This window comes from Capronia coronata (genome assembly GCF_000585585.1).
Source record: "Capronia coronata CBS 617.96 chromosome Unknown acBCG-supercont1.1, whole genome shotgun sequence".
Lineage (NCBI taxonomy): Eukaryota > Fungi > Ascomycota > Eurotiomycetes > Chaetothyriales > Herpotrichiellaceae > Capronia > Capronia coronata.
In genome coordinates this window covers 2,089,030-2,104,436 of record NW_006912893.1, presented here as the reverse complement: position 1 = coordinate 2,104,436, position 15,407 = coordinate 2,089,030, and the positions used below count along the sequence as shown (strand labels likewise).

The window sequence follows — 15,407 nt, the reverse complement described above, 5'->3', positions numbered from 1 at the left end:
GCCGACATGATCGATACTGTGTCTCGACTTAATCCAGCCTCGTCCTCGCCAACCATATCTATGCCTTTTCGCGGTTGTCCGACAAAGGGCAGTTCCACTCCGACTTCATTGTGGACGGCTGCATTTGTTTTACCGACCACAAACGCACACGTGTTTCAATGGAATTACATCGCTGCGCAGCAGTCTACAACCGCCTATGGCAAAAGTCGATCCCATTCTACGACAGTCTTCTGCTACATAATACAAAGCTTCGGACGCGTCGGCCGGTGCTGGCGGGTCGCTCATGAAAGAATTCTCCTCTCATATTCTGTTTTTATATGCATTGCATTGGCTACTTTTCTTCTCACGCAGGCGTGTCCTTCAGCTCGAGCAATCCACAGCTTTCTCGTTGTTAGAATACAACTCGGCACAATCTTGACTTCGATCATTGCAATCCCAAGATGCACCTCATGGTCCCTCAGTTCTTGCTCCTGATCCTATCCACCGCAGTATGGGCCGGCCCAATTCATATGTCTGTCTGTCGAATATGTAGACGAAAGCCGGTGAATTGACTGACTGTGTCACAGGCGAAGTAATGTGATACGGCGCAGGGACGAACCACAGAAGCGCTATGTGATCAACGACCTCCTCACTGTCACCAAAGGCTTCCCACGGAAAAGACAGGCTCCCACGCAGGCCGTCACGGGCATCGATGCTCTCGCAACCCCGACCCGCAAAGGCACAGAGGACGGATCAGTTCCTGCGGTCGGCGTTGGAGGAGACAACACCAGCTTGCTGAGCTTCTTGACATTCTCCCAAACCCAGAGTGTGACAACAGTGGCTGCCGCTGCCCCTGCCGCTGCCGAAACATCAACCACAGATGGGTCTGCCGCGAGCGACACTCCTTCAGTAGCTGCAGGGGACACAACTGGCGATAGTACCGCAGCAACTGGCACCGGAACCGGCACCGCCATTCAACCCGACGCTGCTGAGCCTCAAGTCCAACCACAAACCACGTCGACAACCACCGTGCAAGTCCAGACCACAGTCGTGGCAACCTTCATTGTCACTGCGGAAACGACTGCGCCGGCTACAGATAGTCCAGCTCAAGGAGCTGCTCCCTCAGCGACCGGTCCTGGGCAGCAAGTCGAGCAGCAGCCAAGCGCCACAGTTGCCGTTGTGTTCGTCACCGCCGAACCAACTTTCACTGGGCCTACGGCTGGGTTTACAACACTGAGCCCGGATGCAAGCGCCAATCCTGGTTCAACTATGGCGGAGTCTAGTACTACAGCGCAAGCCGTTGCGTTGACTGCAGCAGTTGATGGTGGAGCCACTGGCGTTTCTACTCCTAACGAGTCGCGTCCCACCACTGTAACCACAGCCTCGCCTTTTCCAGACACAGATACGGTTTCTACTGCTGCCACTGCCACTGTCACTGCCACCTCAACGACGACCGTGGACGGTGTAGCCGTGGTTCCTGTCACACCTAGTCCGGTGCAGGGCCAGATCACGGTCACGGAGACCGTTACAATGACTGTGACAGCTCGGTAGCCGTGGCCGTGGCGGACAGAGGGCCATAATTGGAGGTGGGAAGTGAGGTTTGGGTATTTTGTTCAGCATTTTCAGGGTTCATCTGGAGGACGGCGTCTACTCAGGCATAGCGAAGGGCGGGGAAGTTTGTTAGTTTCAAAAGACTCTACAATAGACCTGCAACATCTGGTGGTGCGAGGAAGAGCAGCCGAGGACGCCGTACTGGCTCGACAGGAGGAATCGAGCTGCGAGGGAGAAGGAGATCTTGATAGTATGCCAGCCAGATGAAGAGAACGGCTGGCACGGCAGCTGATAGTCGTACTGCGCCCTCTGAACTGTTGCACGGGTCAACAACATGCATGTCATGTCGACCACTCAGTTGAGAAGAGCTTTACGGATGTACCTGGTACCTACTACTAGGTAGACATGCTAGCAATTGCAGGCCGTATAGTATCGTAGAGTGTTGGCTGGTAGACAAATCACAGGATCATGGATGGCATCGTGATGGCTGTGACGCTGTTGATGTGAATGACGTCGCTTTGTTCTGTATTCTGCCACTTTCCTTCGCAAACCGCAAACCACTGGCACTTTGGAGGCAGCAAGCAGGTTGCAACATTTCAACCACCTTCAAGTTCGCCATCTGCTACCTTTCCCACTCTGTCAGTATCTTGCTCTCACCATTATAGATCCTAGATCTTGGTTGTCAGGACTTTACTGCCTAGGCTCGCATCTCTACTGAACAGTGGCCTGCACCAACATCACCCGCTCTCTGCGAACATTCGAGAATACCTACTGCACATCTCGCAAGAGCCCAATCACTTCCAATCCGAGAGACACCACCTGTCTGCAAGTCCTCCTACTACGCCTTCTTCTCCCGCAGCCACTCCCGTCAAGATGTCCAGCGCTGTAATCCACGCCGACGATGACGATGTCCTCGACCCTACCCTCCAAAACCTGATCGACCAGAAGTCATTGAGATGGATCTTCGTGGGAGGCAAAGGTGGTGTGGGCAAGACTACAACCTCTTGTTCTCTGGCCATCCAGATGGCAAAGAAGAGAAAATCCGTGTTGCTCATCTCCACGGATCCTGCACACAACCTGAGCGACGCATTCAGCCAAAAGTTCGGCAAAGACGCAAGACTAGTTGAGGGTTTCACCAATCTGAGTGCCATGGAGATTGACCCCAACGGGAGCATTAACGACTTGATCAGTGGTGCCGGAGACGAAGCTCAGGATGCCATGTCAGGACTGGGTGGCATGGGGAACATGATGCAAGATCTGGCCTTCAGTGTATGTGTTGTGTCTGGTCGTATGGCCACAGGAGGGTGATATGCTTATATGCTGACCAACATGTACAGATTCCTGGCGTTGATGAAGCCATGTCCTTTGCAGAAGTTCTGAAACAAGTCAAGTCGCTATCATACGAGGTCATCATCTTCGACACCGCCCCGACCGGTCATACTCTACGCTTCCTCCAATTCCCCACCGTCTTGGAGAAGGCTCTGGCCAAAATCTCCCAGCTGTCCAGCCAGTTCGGTCCGATGTTGCAGTCCGTCATTGGCGCAAGAGGTGGTCTTCCCGGTGGCGGCAGTCTTGACGACTTGACCCAGAAACTCGAGACATTGCGCGAGACGATTGCCGAGGTCAACGGACAATTCAAAAATCCCGACATGACCACCTTTGTGTGTGTCTGCATTGCTGAGTTCCTGTCGCTGTACGAGACGGAACGGATGATTCAGGAGTTGGCCAGTTACCACATCGACACGCATTGCATCGTGGTCAATCAGCTGTTGTTCCCGGAGAAGGAGAACCATTGCAAGCAATGCAACGCGAGAAGAAAGATGCAGAAGAAGTATCTCGATCAGATCGAAGAGCTGTACGACGATTTCAATATCGTCAAGATGCCTCTACTCACCGACGAAGTACGAGGTGTAGAGAGCTTGAAGAGGTGAGGACAAGCACATCACCCACCGTGACCGTCATGACAAGTAATGCTGACATACTTCCAGCTTTTCGGAGATGCTTATCCATCCATACCAGCCACCATCGTGACATCTATGTTACTACGATGTCTTAATTGAAGATGACGGTAGGGGGGTGGACATGACGCTGGAGTTCTTCTCGTCATTAGCGAAGCCATTGTTATAGCGGGCCTCATGCAGAAAAATACAATCACGTTTCATGGCATTTCTGAGTTTCTTCGACCACCGCCCACTCTGCAAGGATGGTCATTTCGTGTCTGACTCTGATTCTCGACTCCTTGTGACATTGAATGCCACAGATACCACTACTAGTACCTATCAACAAGTTGATTAGTTCTTCGACATGATCCAGCAGGCCAGGGCGCTCTTGAAGCACGCAGGACTATCCTCCTCCAGACCTAGCATCACCCATGGGCATGAGCCAGCTCGGATTTCTAGGCACTTTGAAGAGGGTTGTTCGATGGAACAACGATCCCGTCCATTCATTCATTCTGGAGGCCTTAGGCCAATCGTACACAGGTAGTAAACTGATGGGATGAACCTAAGGAACCCTAGAGGAGCCTTGAGGTTCCCGTCCTCCCCTCTGGGCCCTTTGTGTTTGTGTCTGTCTCCGTCTCCATTCCCGTCTTGATCTCCAGTTCAGCCCTAAGACAAGCAACTAGTAAGTAAGGTAGTAAATTACCTTTATTAGATAAACTCTGTATCCACCCTGGCTGGCATGGCATGGCATTGGCATACTATACAAGATTGCCATGCTACTGACGGTACCTACACCGGAGGTAGTATGCAGAGTGGATGCGTTACTAAGGTACCTTAAGGTAGTTACTTAAGTAGATACCTTATGTCAGCTCAGGTGGATATGTATCTATCTAGGTAGATAAGTGTAGAGTATATTGTACCTACTACATCCATTGCAATGATGTAGAGAGTACGTGGATCCGACCATATAAATAGGAGACACTAGGGTAACTACTACTACTACTACTACTACTACGTACGTACCTAGGTAGGTAGATACCATGTAGGTACCAAGTGCCTCCCTAGCTACCTTACTAGGTACATAGTACTAAACAAGGTACAGGATACACTTACCTACTATGTACTACCTAGGTACAAAAGTGACATCCCAAAAAAAGGTGCAAGATCGCAAAGTGAAGTGAAGTGGATAAGATCTAAAAAAGAACATTGAACTCCACAAGTTCGTCTCCCGACGCAAAAGTCCCACACAAGCAGAAAGTTACTTGCAGTGTCACTTTTTGCACCAAGTTCAAGTCCCCTTCACGTTGAAATCCACAAATAGGGCCAAAAGCCAGGCAAGGCAAGACAAGACCCAAGTCGAACGAAGCCGAGACTAAACTTTGAAGTCTCCTGGGATATAGATCTCTGACAGAGTAGTGCACAGGTACAGAAACCGTCGGATATTAATCTAACTCGCTACCTCTAGAAAGGAGGTAGATGTCAAGATGTCAGATACTGAGTCCTCTCCCGCGAAGATAGCAGAGTAGTAGTAGTAGTAGTAGTAGTAGTAGTAGTAGTAGTAGTAGTAGTAGTAGTAGTAGTAGTAGTAGTAGTAGTAGTAGTAGTAGTAGCTAGCAGCTACCCCCGTCCATGACTCTTATGATCATACCACCTACCACCCATGACACTGCATGGAGTTAACTATCAAAGCCGATCTAGGGTCTTGGTCAAACAGAAGGGCCACAGACATACAAAGTACATCATTTGACGACCACAGACGCGGACCAGAACACACAACACGGCACAGAACAGTCTAGACGGCCTCCCTATCACACCCCGCTCCACCCCACCCCATATCTTGCCCCCAAAAACTCTCCTTCCCACCACGGGCCATCTCCATCGGCCGCTCCGATAAAGAACCTATAGCCTAAACAGGAAGATCTAACAGAGAGAGAGAGAGGAACCCGTCTTGGATCTTGGATCTTTTGACATCTCCGCCGGCCCCCGTCCCCCCCCTTCTCTATCTATCTACCCCTCCCTTCCCTTGTTTCTCTCATCTCCTATGGTTCGTTAATCTGTTTTGGGTTCGGCCGCGCAGAAGACAAAAATTCTATATTAAACTACTAACCGAGACACCTGGCAGAGCAGAGAATGAATAGGAATCATCAATTGCAATTGCCATGCCAGTTCCGGTGCCGGACTGCCGGCGGCGCGTTTAGTGTTCAAGTTGTTATTGATGGTCCTCACATGAGCAGAAGAAGTCGTCGGGCTAATACTATGCTTTTGGTTATCGTTCGTGGTGATGGTGATGGTGATGGTGGTCGTCACAGCTCTGCTCTGCTATCTAGGCTCGCTTGTCGCCCGCTGTCCATCGTACAAACCTCAAACCTACAAGTGCCTAAAGGCTAACACAGAATACCAAGATGATCAAAGACTTCTAGTACTGTCTTGCTGTAACCCTATCCCACCCATCCCTGTCCACATATCCGTGCATGCATCCTATTCCCGGATTTCTCGTAGCGTCATGCAGCCATCGAGCTCGTAGAGGCAAGGTCCCCGGGTCCCCGACGCCAAAGGATACAAGAACCGTCCCGAGTCACGTCAGAGAGACGCCACGGACTTTCTATCTGGTCAGACGGGTCTTGTTGCGAAGAAACTGGGTGTGAACCTTGAATTTGACATCAAGCATCCATTGTAATTATTTCATGATTGGCACCGCCCTCGTTTCTTTCCCTTCTCTTCCTTTTTTACGTCAAACCCCTGTAAGAGGAGAGAGAGCGTGTGACTGGAGGAGGGACGGCGGGAGGGGGAGGGGCTTAGATCGCAATCCCCAAGAACTTAACTTCTGCTCTTCAACGTGTGCTGACTGGCAACTGCCCACCAGTGACCGCCAGCGGCCCATTCCAAGACATGTTGTTGAGGGATGTTGAGAACTGAATGTGGTGTAGAGCAGTGGAAAGGGCACGGCATCAAGCTTGCCTTTTTCTTCCATCCAGTCATCCCCACTGGGGACAAACATCCATACAGACAGTAAAAAATAAAAGAGACTCGGCCAATGATCAACATCGACACGACATATAATGGGTGGGAAATATCAGTAATGCGTCACGTCACACCACACTGGTTGGACTCGAACGACAAGCAAGTTATGATGAAGCCCTTCTCGTCATCGCTGCAGTCGAATCCAGGTCAGCATTCGTTCCAGATTGGGATCTTCGTCCAGCCAGTATCCCTTGCGGCGGTCGGCGTTGCGCAGGTCATTGATGACATGGTCGTCGGTGATCTGGTTGAGTTCCTATACAGAGACAGATATCCATAAGTCAGCATGGATACTGTTCTTCTGATGTTGATGACAATAATAAAGGTGGTTCCTCCGAGTCTTTGTCAGCCAACACGGCCAACAACCCGCATTGCTGATCACTTCCTTGTCGGGTATAAACGAAAACGAACAACCACATGGCAAGCAGGGAATCTCGGTTTTGCGGGGAATTTAGTCAAGAGATAATTCGAACGTTCAGATACATACCTGTCGAAGTCTTTGGTCTACTGCTTGCAGTCCATTGAGATGTCTTTGGCTTGGTTTGTCGCCGTGCAACAGTTGCGCGCGCATCTGCACCCATCGCATCGCTGCCGACGCTCGGAGATAAATTTTGTGTGCTTGGAATCTTCTTGTGGAAGCGTCGAGTATGATTCTGTTATGATGGTCAACCCTCTAAATCTCGACGGTCAAAGGCGAGAGAGTCGGTACCTTTGTAGTGTTGCCTTTTGGACTTCTGTCTCCGCCACATGCCCAGACTGAAGCCCTATGTTGCCGGGGTTGTAGTGCGTGGCCAGAATGGCTTGCGATTCAGCCTCGCATTGTCTCAGCACCACATAGCCGTCAAGGTAGTAGAACTGCTCATCAGACGGCGTCGCCTCGTTGCGTGTGATCAGCGAAGCTATATGGATCTGCAATGTGCGGAAGTCGTTCATGATCTCAAGGATCCGCATCGCGCGAGCTTCGTTCCCTAAGAATCTGAGTATCAGTGATGCCCACCATAACGAGTCGCCTTCTGCAAGCCAAGGAGGTCCTGTTAGACATACGTCCATCGGCCATTGCAACCGTTGATGTGAGCTGGCTTGAGTGTCTCTGATCGATGTCGCTTGGTGACTGGGGGCGCGGCGTGTATTGTTTCTTGTCTGTGACAATATTCTCCCCACTGGGCAGCCGGCGTCCACTCGAATGACCTGAAGCTTCTAACCACTGGGCCAGCCTTGGGGTCAAGTTGGTAGTCTGCGTGAGTCCTGGGGAGAGAAAGGGATCCCTAGACGCGGTGGTGGAAGCATTCTTAAAGCACAAGCCCATGGAGAGATAACCGCAGGAGGGAAAGTACAGTCCGGTGTAGCAAGAGTGCGACAGGGTTGACGATGGCAGCGACGATGACTCTCCACGTCTCAATTTCGTAGCTTCACTGACATCTGACCAGTCAAGAAACTGGAAGGCCTTTTGAAGAGATGGGCTCGGGCCGTAGCGTCAGCACGAAAAGGAGTAAAGGTCGTCCAGCTGGTAAGACAATCGATGGTCCAGAAGATGAATGACAGTGAAGCTGGAGGCAGGAGTTTACAGAAAACTGAATCTCCCAAGGTCGATGAGGCGGACCATACTCCCTGTACACACGACCGACCTAAAGATGACACGGCTGTGAAGGGCCAGCAAAGGGCTTGGTCGGATGCAGTAGGGCCATTGGGCAATACCGCCGTCGCCAGACACGTCGCCATGTTGCAGCTCGGGGCTGTGGATCTGTCGAGGCTCTGCTGTGACTGACTGATCAGCACCCGCCTTGCAAGCCACCGACTGTCGCAATCATTATGGTCACGGTCACTGGTCCGTGGTCAGTTCGGCGGCCTGCGCAGCGCAAGCAAGCATGCAGGATATCGTTGTGATGGTGGTAGTAGTAGGTATTGCGGCAGTTGGAGACGAGACCGTGACCGGGCACCGCGCGGCATGATGGCCATGTGCATGGTAGGGCTATCGATGGTTTCGGGTGGATCTGATATCTCTTGCCTAGCTCTTTTTCTTCACACGTGTGCGTGCGTTGGTCAGGGCGTCAAGGCTCACTGGGACCGTGATTGATTGATGGATGGACGGATGGGGTGGCATGGGATGGGATGGGATGGAATTTGCAAGAAAGGCGTGATTACACGGCATGCCGGGGCGGAAAGGTGGTTTGAGTTCCCTGCCAGTCACGGTATTGACCAGAAAGACACCAGACTTGCAGTCTGCAGTCTGGCTTACTAGTACGTTAGGGTGACTTGGAATAAATTTAGGGCTGCCTGGTACCCAATGGCAAGCGCCCCCCCCGACAACTAAGTTGTACCAGATTGGGAATAGCGGTGAGCTAGAGTGCATCTGAGTGGTCTCTAGAGCCAGATTGGGCTGAACTAATCCGACCCAATCTGAGGCCAACGGGTGCGCTTGACCAAATGCGGACAGCTGAGAAATGCGGCAGTCGGTGCTTCATGCACTGCAGTCGAAGCGCCTCTACAGCGAGAATATCGTGTGTCTGTATCTATGTGTGGCAGGAACAAGCGTAGCAAGATTGATGCTGGCCTGCAAGGGTGTACACACTGCAGCTGAAGTGTTCACTCTCCGTCTTCAGACCATGCTCCGCTGCTATGGGCTTGTTCATTTGACCCGTGGTCATATTGATATCCACCTCGCTTCTGCATGGCACAGGGATCAGTTCGTGTCGAACGGTCGGCAACGGCACTACGCAGACTTAAGGTATCTAGTAGTCCCTGGCATGGCTACGGGGAGACCCAACTGCCAGAGCGCTGGACTTTGGCCTTTGACCTCCATACCGCCATTACTTTATCGTCTATGTATCGGTGGCTTGTATGTTCTCTGCTCCCTAAGGTACAGCCCTAGCACGACATTACAGCTTGTGGAATCACTCGATGGCTATTTGTTGATTCTGATCCAGCTCACACAGCCACTGTAAGCCACTGTTTTCACTCTTCCGCTAGTCACGCACCTGACCCTGGAATCTGAAGCTAAGTACGTTGTCCCATGCTCGTGAGGCTGGAACGAGACCTCTCTCCTGCATCGTCAGATAACGCTCCAGAGGTGTCATCAACTTCGAAAGCGGATCATGGTGGAGGTCCGAACCACTGATCTGTGAGCAGGAGATTTGGTGCCCTTCCCACATCCAACCGTGACCTCCGTCTACATCATCCAGCCTCAGCTCGACAAGAGCGCTGAAAGTCACCCTACCCATGGCCCCCATACATGCCCGCCTACTGAGTGCCGATATGGTGAAGCTGATCCATAGAAAGATCCCTGTCCAGCGTAGTTGTCCAAGATGGGTCATTGCTCCTCAATGGTCGGACGGGTGCTTGATGCAGTGACTTTCATTCATTTGCCAAATAACGGCCTGGAGATCAATCCCGCTCCGCGATGGCTTGTAGTCGCTCCTCGATCTCGTCCTCTGTCAGTGTCCTGAACCCCCTGTCCGTACCTTCACTCCCGTCTGTCTTTGGCCCACCAACAATGCCAATCTCTAATTCGCCTTTCTTGAAGTCGACGCTGAGAACAGTGCTGAGAGTGCTGATTCCAAGTTCCACCACTTCCTCCCAGCCGCCGGGTGCACAGTCCTTGTTTTTCAGCTTCTTCTCCAGATGATTCAGGGCCTCTTGCTGTTTGGGTCCAGATGCCGTTGCTTTGTATCCGACATAGTACCCAGCAGGATCACACTTGTAGAGTTGGGGGCCGAATTCCTCGTCGACCGAAATCAGCGTCGTTGCCACACCCAGAGGTCGCATGTATGCCTGTTATGCCATTAGCTCGAGTCTCCTGCGGAATTACAACCATCTTACCCGTTGTGTATAGACTTGGTTGATGTTTGCCAACCGTTTGGCCAGCACGTCACAAGGCATCTCGTAACCGTTTTTGTATCGAAACTCCGCCGCCTCTCCTCTAGCTCGATCAACCGAAGCACGAGCATCTGCTATTGAGCCTGTCATCACGCATCCGACCGAGGGCGAAAGTCTGAAGACATGGGAGACAGAGGAGGGATCGATTAATTTGTCCTAAGGCAGCGGTGTGAGTAAACAGGAAGGATTGGAGGAATATGGAATTGTGCTCATACCGGTACTTTCTTTTGAGACAGGACTACAGCGCAATTCTTTCCACGTACTCCCACTGATGTGATGTTGGCTGCGGTGATGGCCTTGAAGGCATATTCTAGACATTGGAGTTAGCATCAGGTATGTGCACAGGGCCTTACTGAAAAGGCATCGTCCATTCGCAGGGTACAGTAGAGAGCCTGCAGGGCCCCATTGCAGAGCCTTCAACAGGGCAGAACGTACCAACTTGATATAAACGGCCTTGGTCTGAGAAGATAGTGATGTGCCGGTCGTAGCCCGCGCTCCCTAATGAGGTGGCCTTGGTTAGCTCGATGAAACCGACACGGCTGCAGGACCTGAGAGTACGAACCTGACATCTTGATTGACCTTCACTCGAAATGAGTTGCACCTGGTGTGCAGCGTTTATGTCCAATTCAACCTCTCTAGGATACTGAATTTGGTTGGCAAGATGTGAGATGGCGTGGACGATAGGTTTGGCGATGGGCAGTTGACTGATCGTACAGTAACTTGGTGAGGTTGTCAACGCGCAAGTTCACGGTGCCTGCGCTAGGCTCAAGCACAATTGTCATAGAAGGATCACAGCCACTTAACGCGAGTCCCCGGGCATTGCACCGCCACATATGTGTGGCTGAACGAAAAGTTTCTCCAGGACAAATTGTCTGGTAGCAGTTTGAGTCGATATCTGAAATCTCAGCTTCTCATGATACCCTATTACTTGTTGTACCGAGTAGATGTTTCCTATTTAGTGGTCTGGTAAACTTTCCCATCGAGTCCTCTTGTTGAAACACCTTCCCCGTTGGCCGTACATCGCCAGCCTCGGCTCACCAAGCGGCCATGCAGCAAGCGGGAATTCCAGCTTGGAAAAGACTCGGACTCAAATTGAAATATGCGAAGGATTCGCCAGAGCCTATTGTAACCTCTGATTGTAATCAAGAACACACCATCCAAAAATCAGGGAAGGACCAGCTTGCTCCCTCCGAACCACCAAAGAAGAAACGAAAGGTTGAGCCAGAAACGAACGGCCATTCCACGACTGCTGAGAGCAAACCAAGCACATCCCAGGCAAATCAACCTGGTGAGGGACACCACACGAAGAAGCCGAAGAAACGAGTGTCATTCTCAGTTGACACAAAGCCCATTGCCGAGGCCTCAGCAGCCTCGTCGTCAGACCAGGATTCCAACCCTAAAGAGTCCCAAAAGTCCCATGAGTCCCGGGCTAAACCAAAGAAGCCTAAGTCGAAGTCCAATAAAATCCCGCAACAGGAGCCTGTCAAGAAATCAAATGCATCTCTTGATTATCTCGAGCAATACTACCGAACCCGTTCAGAGTGGAAGTTCAACAAGAACCGAGAGACTTGGATCTTGAAGCATATATTTTCCGAGGAGGACATCCCCAGGGAGTATGATGTCTCGTTGACAAAATATATCCATGGCCTACAAGGCGCCAGTGCCCGTGAGAGGCTGCGTTCACAGTGCATCGACGTGCTACGAAAGGAGGGAGATTCTCCAAGTGGAAAAGATGCCCAACAAGAGGACAAAAGTGACTCCCGACATGAAGAGTTCTCTCGGACATTCCGTCAGAACCTTCGGGACGAACTTAAGCCCCAGATCGAGGGAGAGGCGAACGAAGAGTATGTGACCTGGATTCGGCAGCAATCGCGGGCTAGATTGTTGCTCTGGAGCCTGGGTTTCGACGACCAAGAACTCGCCTCAAGTGTCGCACAACTCTCTGGACGGAATGGCAAGCCGGGAGATGTGTACACCAATAGCGATTCGAAGGTAACACACAAGGAGAAGAAGAGAAAAAACAGGACTGCAGTTGTGGACTATGACAGCTCCAGCTCCAGCTCCAGTGAGAGTGACAGCGACACCGACACCGACAGCGATACAGACACTGACGACAATCATGGAGAAGCTACGAAGCAGCGCCAGGCTGACGAGGAGACGTCCAGTAGCGGCAGTAGTGACGATGATACAGACGAGGACAGCGAGTCCAGCACCGACAGTGACAGTGACAGTGACGACTGATATTGTGGATTGATGGCAAAACTTGGTTGGATGCAGTCAAGGAGAACCCTTGCTGATGCGTATCTGAAACAGACGATGCTCCTAATATTGGGGTTCAGAAACCTTCTAAGTGATCATCCAAGAGACCTAAGGGGTACTTAGGTAGGTAGCAGGCATAGATGCCTAATGTACCTACTTATGAAGTAAAGTTCAGAAAGTGACTTCACGAAGTGATCAGATATCTATACAAGATCACGTATATATCAACTGCCAGTAGTAGATGTCGTTCGCCTCAATAGCGCCTAGTAGTGCAATAATGGACACAGCGTTCTACTATACCTGTACTTATCAGGGAGATCGAAGAGATAGAGGGTTGGGGCAGGTGGCGGGGGAACAATAATGGTAGCTAAATGGACGCCTAGGGGACCCTATGGCCCACAAGCTCCTACCATCGGCCTCTGGTACCTTAGAAGTCGCTACTAGCAGACGTCTAGGGATCATCAGCACCTACTCCAGGTACCAATAATTTGTGGATTGGCGGGAGCCTAGAGCATCATGGCACAATGGTACCCAGTCTGGCTTCGTCATTCCTTCCGCCTGAGTGACGGATGTGGAAGTCTCAAGTCACGGGTCAAGTTTGGGTCACAGCCACTCCGCCTTCGCAACAGTCGCCCAGCCACCATCTCCATCCCTCCTCCTACTACATACTACGCATTGTCCTTGCGTCTTGTCATCCTCCTATCAACAAACCATCATCCGCTGCATCTTCACGCAGCTTGTCCTCAGCCGCTCCTCTCCTCCTTCATAGCGTCAAGTGGTTGCAAGTATGAAGAACACCCTCATCGTCGCAGCCGCTGCGCTGCTCGGTGGTGCTAATGCCGGCATGCACCGTATGAAGCTCCAGAAGGTGCCCTTGGAGCAACAACTGGTATGTGCAAGCGCCGCTCTCTGCTTGTAGTGCTCTCTCTAACTCTGATGACAAGAGCGCTGCAAACATCGGTGACCACTTGCGAGCCCTCCGTCACAAGTACACTCAGAAGACGTTGGGAGGTCCGTCCGAGGACATCTTCCGGCATACTTCCATCGACATTGACGGCCCTCACGATGTCCCCGTGGAGAACTTCTTGAACGCGCAATGTAAGAATGAACCATCTTGTGTATCTGGGTGGTTAGCTGACCCGAGCAGACTTCAGTACCATCGCTCTTGGGACACCACCGCAGGAGTTCAAGGTGGTCCTTGATACCGGCAGCTCCAACCTTTGGGTCCCTAGTTCCTCCTGCGGCTCGATTGCATGCTACCTCCACCAAAAGTATGATTCGTCTGAATCATCAACCTACAAGAAGAATGGCTCCGAGTTCGGTATTCGATACGGCTCTGGCGAGGTGGCTGGTTTCATCTCTCAAGATATCCTGCGTATTGGAGATCTCACGATCAAGGACCAGCTCTTCGGAGAGGCTACCAGCGAGCCAGGATTGGCATTCGCCTTCGGACGATTCGATGGAATCCTTGGCTTGGGCTACGATTCTATCTCTGTCAACCACATTCCGCCGCCGTTCTACAACATGATCGACCAGAAGCTCATAGATGAACCTGTCTTCGCCTTCTACCTCGGTAACACCAACGACGGCGCCGAGTCTGAGGCAACCTTTGGTGGAGTGGACAAGGACCACTACACTGGCAAGATGATCAAGATTCCCCTTCGCCGTAAGGCTTACTGGGAAGTCAACCTGGATTCCATCACCTTTGGCAAGGCGACTGCTGATCTCGACAACACTGGTGTCATCCTTGATACTGGAACTTCATTGATTGCTCTTCCATCCACTCTGGCTGAATTGCTCAACAAGGAGATTGGTGCCAAGAAGGGATTCAACGGCCAATACACCGTCGAGTGTGATAAGCGCGATTCTCTCCCGGACGTCAGCTTCACCCTCAGCGGATACAACTTTTCCATCACCGCTTACGACTATATCCTCGAGGTTCAAGGCTCCTGCATCAGCAGCTTCATGGGCATGGATTTCCCGGCCCCTACTGGTCCTTTGGCCATTCTCGGTGACAGGTAAGTCATCCTCTCCAATCCTCTCTTGTATTGTCATCTTCTGACATGGTGCAGCTTCTTGCGGAAGTGGTACAGCGTCTATGACCTCGGCAACGATGCAGTTGCTCTTGCCCGTGCCAAGTGAGTTGTTTAAGGTCAGGAAGCCTGGTGAGGAGTGAGATGCTGCAACGCTGGAAAGTTAACCCTTTAATCACGTGGTCGGGACGTTGGAGAGGAGTATTAGGTCTTTCGAAAACTGGTTACGCCCACTATACCTACGTACCCTTACATTCTGTTGTAACAGCCCCCAACTTTCACTTCATAGGCAGGATGTCACAAGCGCAAGCACAAATGTCTAGAACATGATCCAGACCGTTCGCAGGCTCCCACTAAATGAGATAACTCACTCCCTCATGGTAGTAAACCGGTATTGGACCATCTGACGCAATTGAAGCTGCGCGTGCGTGCAATGCCTGTCAAAGTTGTGGTGTGCCGGTGGAGTGCGCATTCCGAAGTATGCAGATCTCGTGATCTCCGCTATAGTACAGAGTATGCAGCCTAGGAATCTAGATTCTGACTAACGACTTTAGTAGCAGATGCGTTCTTTGTCACTTGCGGAAATAGGCGGGGCAGTACCGATCCGCCAAGCCACTAGGTGTTAGTGACATACTGTGGCCATTGAGCATAAGAGCTTCGGCTGTTCCCCGTTGCCCGCACTCAGGCTGGAACTGGCACTGGCAGCTTAACCTTCGATAATACCTGAGGTACCTAAACTGCTACACCACACCAT

At 51.4% G+C, this 15,407-nt stretch overlaps 6 protein-coding genes across 6 annotated transcripts; 4 read left to right on the top strand and 2 right to left on the bottom strand.

Moving 5' to 3' along the window:
* Nucleotides 1-440: 440 nt before the first annotated feature.
* Nucleotides 441-1,530, top strand: A1O1_00732 (uncharacterized protein; the record flags this gene model as incomplete). The annotated part of the gene is made up of 2 exons (XM_007721649.1): nucleotides 441-511; nucleotides 567-1,530. 2 exons carry the CDS (start codon nucleotides 441-443, stop codon nucleotides 1,528-1,530), a joined length of 1,035 nt encoding a protein of 344 aa, XP_007719839.1.
* An 873-nt stretch (nucleotides 1,531-2,403) lies between these two features.
* A1O1_00731 (ATPase get3) lies at nucleotides 2,404-3,461 on the top strand (the record flags this gene model as incomplete). The annotated part of the gene is made up of 2 exons (XM_007721648.1): nucleotides 2,404-2,799; nucleotides 2,868-3,461. 2 exons carry the CDS (start codon nucleotides 2,404-2,406, stop codon nucleotides 3,459-3,461), a joined length of 990 nt encoding a protein of 329 aa, XP_007719838.1.
* A 3,154-nt stretch (nucleotides 3,462-6,615) lies between these two features.
* Nucleotides 6,616-7,794, bottom strand: A1O1_00730 (uncharacterized protein; the record flags this gene model as incomplete). The annotated part of the gene is made up of 4 exons (XM_007721647.1): nucleotides 6,616-6,744; nucleotides 6,976-7,141; nucleotides 7,198-7,456; nucleotides 7,533-7,794. 4 exons carry the CDS (start codon nucleotides 7,792-7,794, stop codon nucleotides 6,616-6,618), a joined length of 816 nt encoding a protein of 271 aa, XP_007719837.1.
* Nucleotides 7,795-9,869: 2,075 nt separating this feature from the next.
* Nucleotides 9,870-10,930, bottom strand: A1O1_00729 (proteasome subunit alpha type-6; the record flags this gene model as incomplete). Its single annotated transcript, XM_007721646.1, has 5 exons — nucleotides 9,870-10,256; nucleotides 10,305-10,517; nucleotides 10,577-10,671; nucleotides 10,797-10,859; nucleotides 10,924-10,930. 5 exons carry the CDS (start codon nucleotides 10,928-10,930, stop codon nucleotides 9,870-9,872), a joined length of 765 nt encoding a protein of 254 aa, XP_007719836.1.
* A 478-nt stretch (nucleotides 10,931-11,408) lies between these two features.
* Nucleotides 11,409-12,602, top strand: A1O1_00728 (uncharacterized protein; the record flags this gene model as incomplete). Its single annotated transcript, XM_007721645.1, has 1 exon — nucleotides 11,409-12,602. One exon carries the CDS (start codon nucleotides 11,409-11,411, stop codon nucleotides 12,600-12,602), a length of 1,194 nt encoding a protein of 397 aa, XP_007719835.1.
* Nucleotides 12,603-13,407: 805 nt separating this feature from the next.
* On the top strand, nucleotides 13,408-14,762 carry A1O1_00727 (vacuolar protease A; the record flags this gene model as incomplete). The annotated part of the gene is made up of 4 exons (XM_007721644.1): nucleotides 13,408-13,509; nucleotides 13,565-13,718; nucleotides 13,768-14,638; nucleotides 14,693-14,762. The coding sequence occupies 4 exons, from the start codon at nucleotides 13,408-13,410 to the stop codon at nucleotides 14,760-14,762; spliced, it is 1,197 nt and encodes a 398-aa protein (XP_007719834.1).
* Between the last annotated feature and the right edge of the window lie 645 nt (nucleotides 14,763-15,407).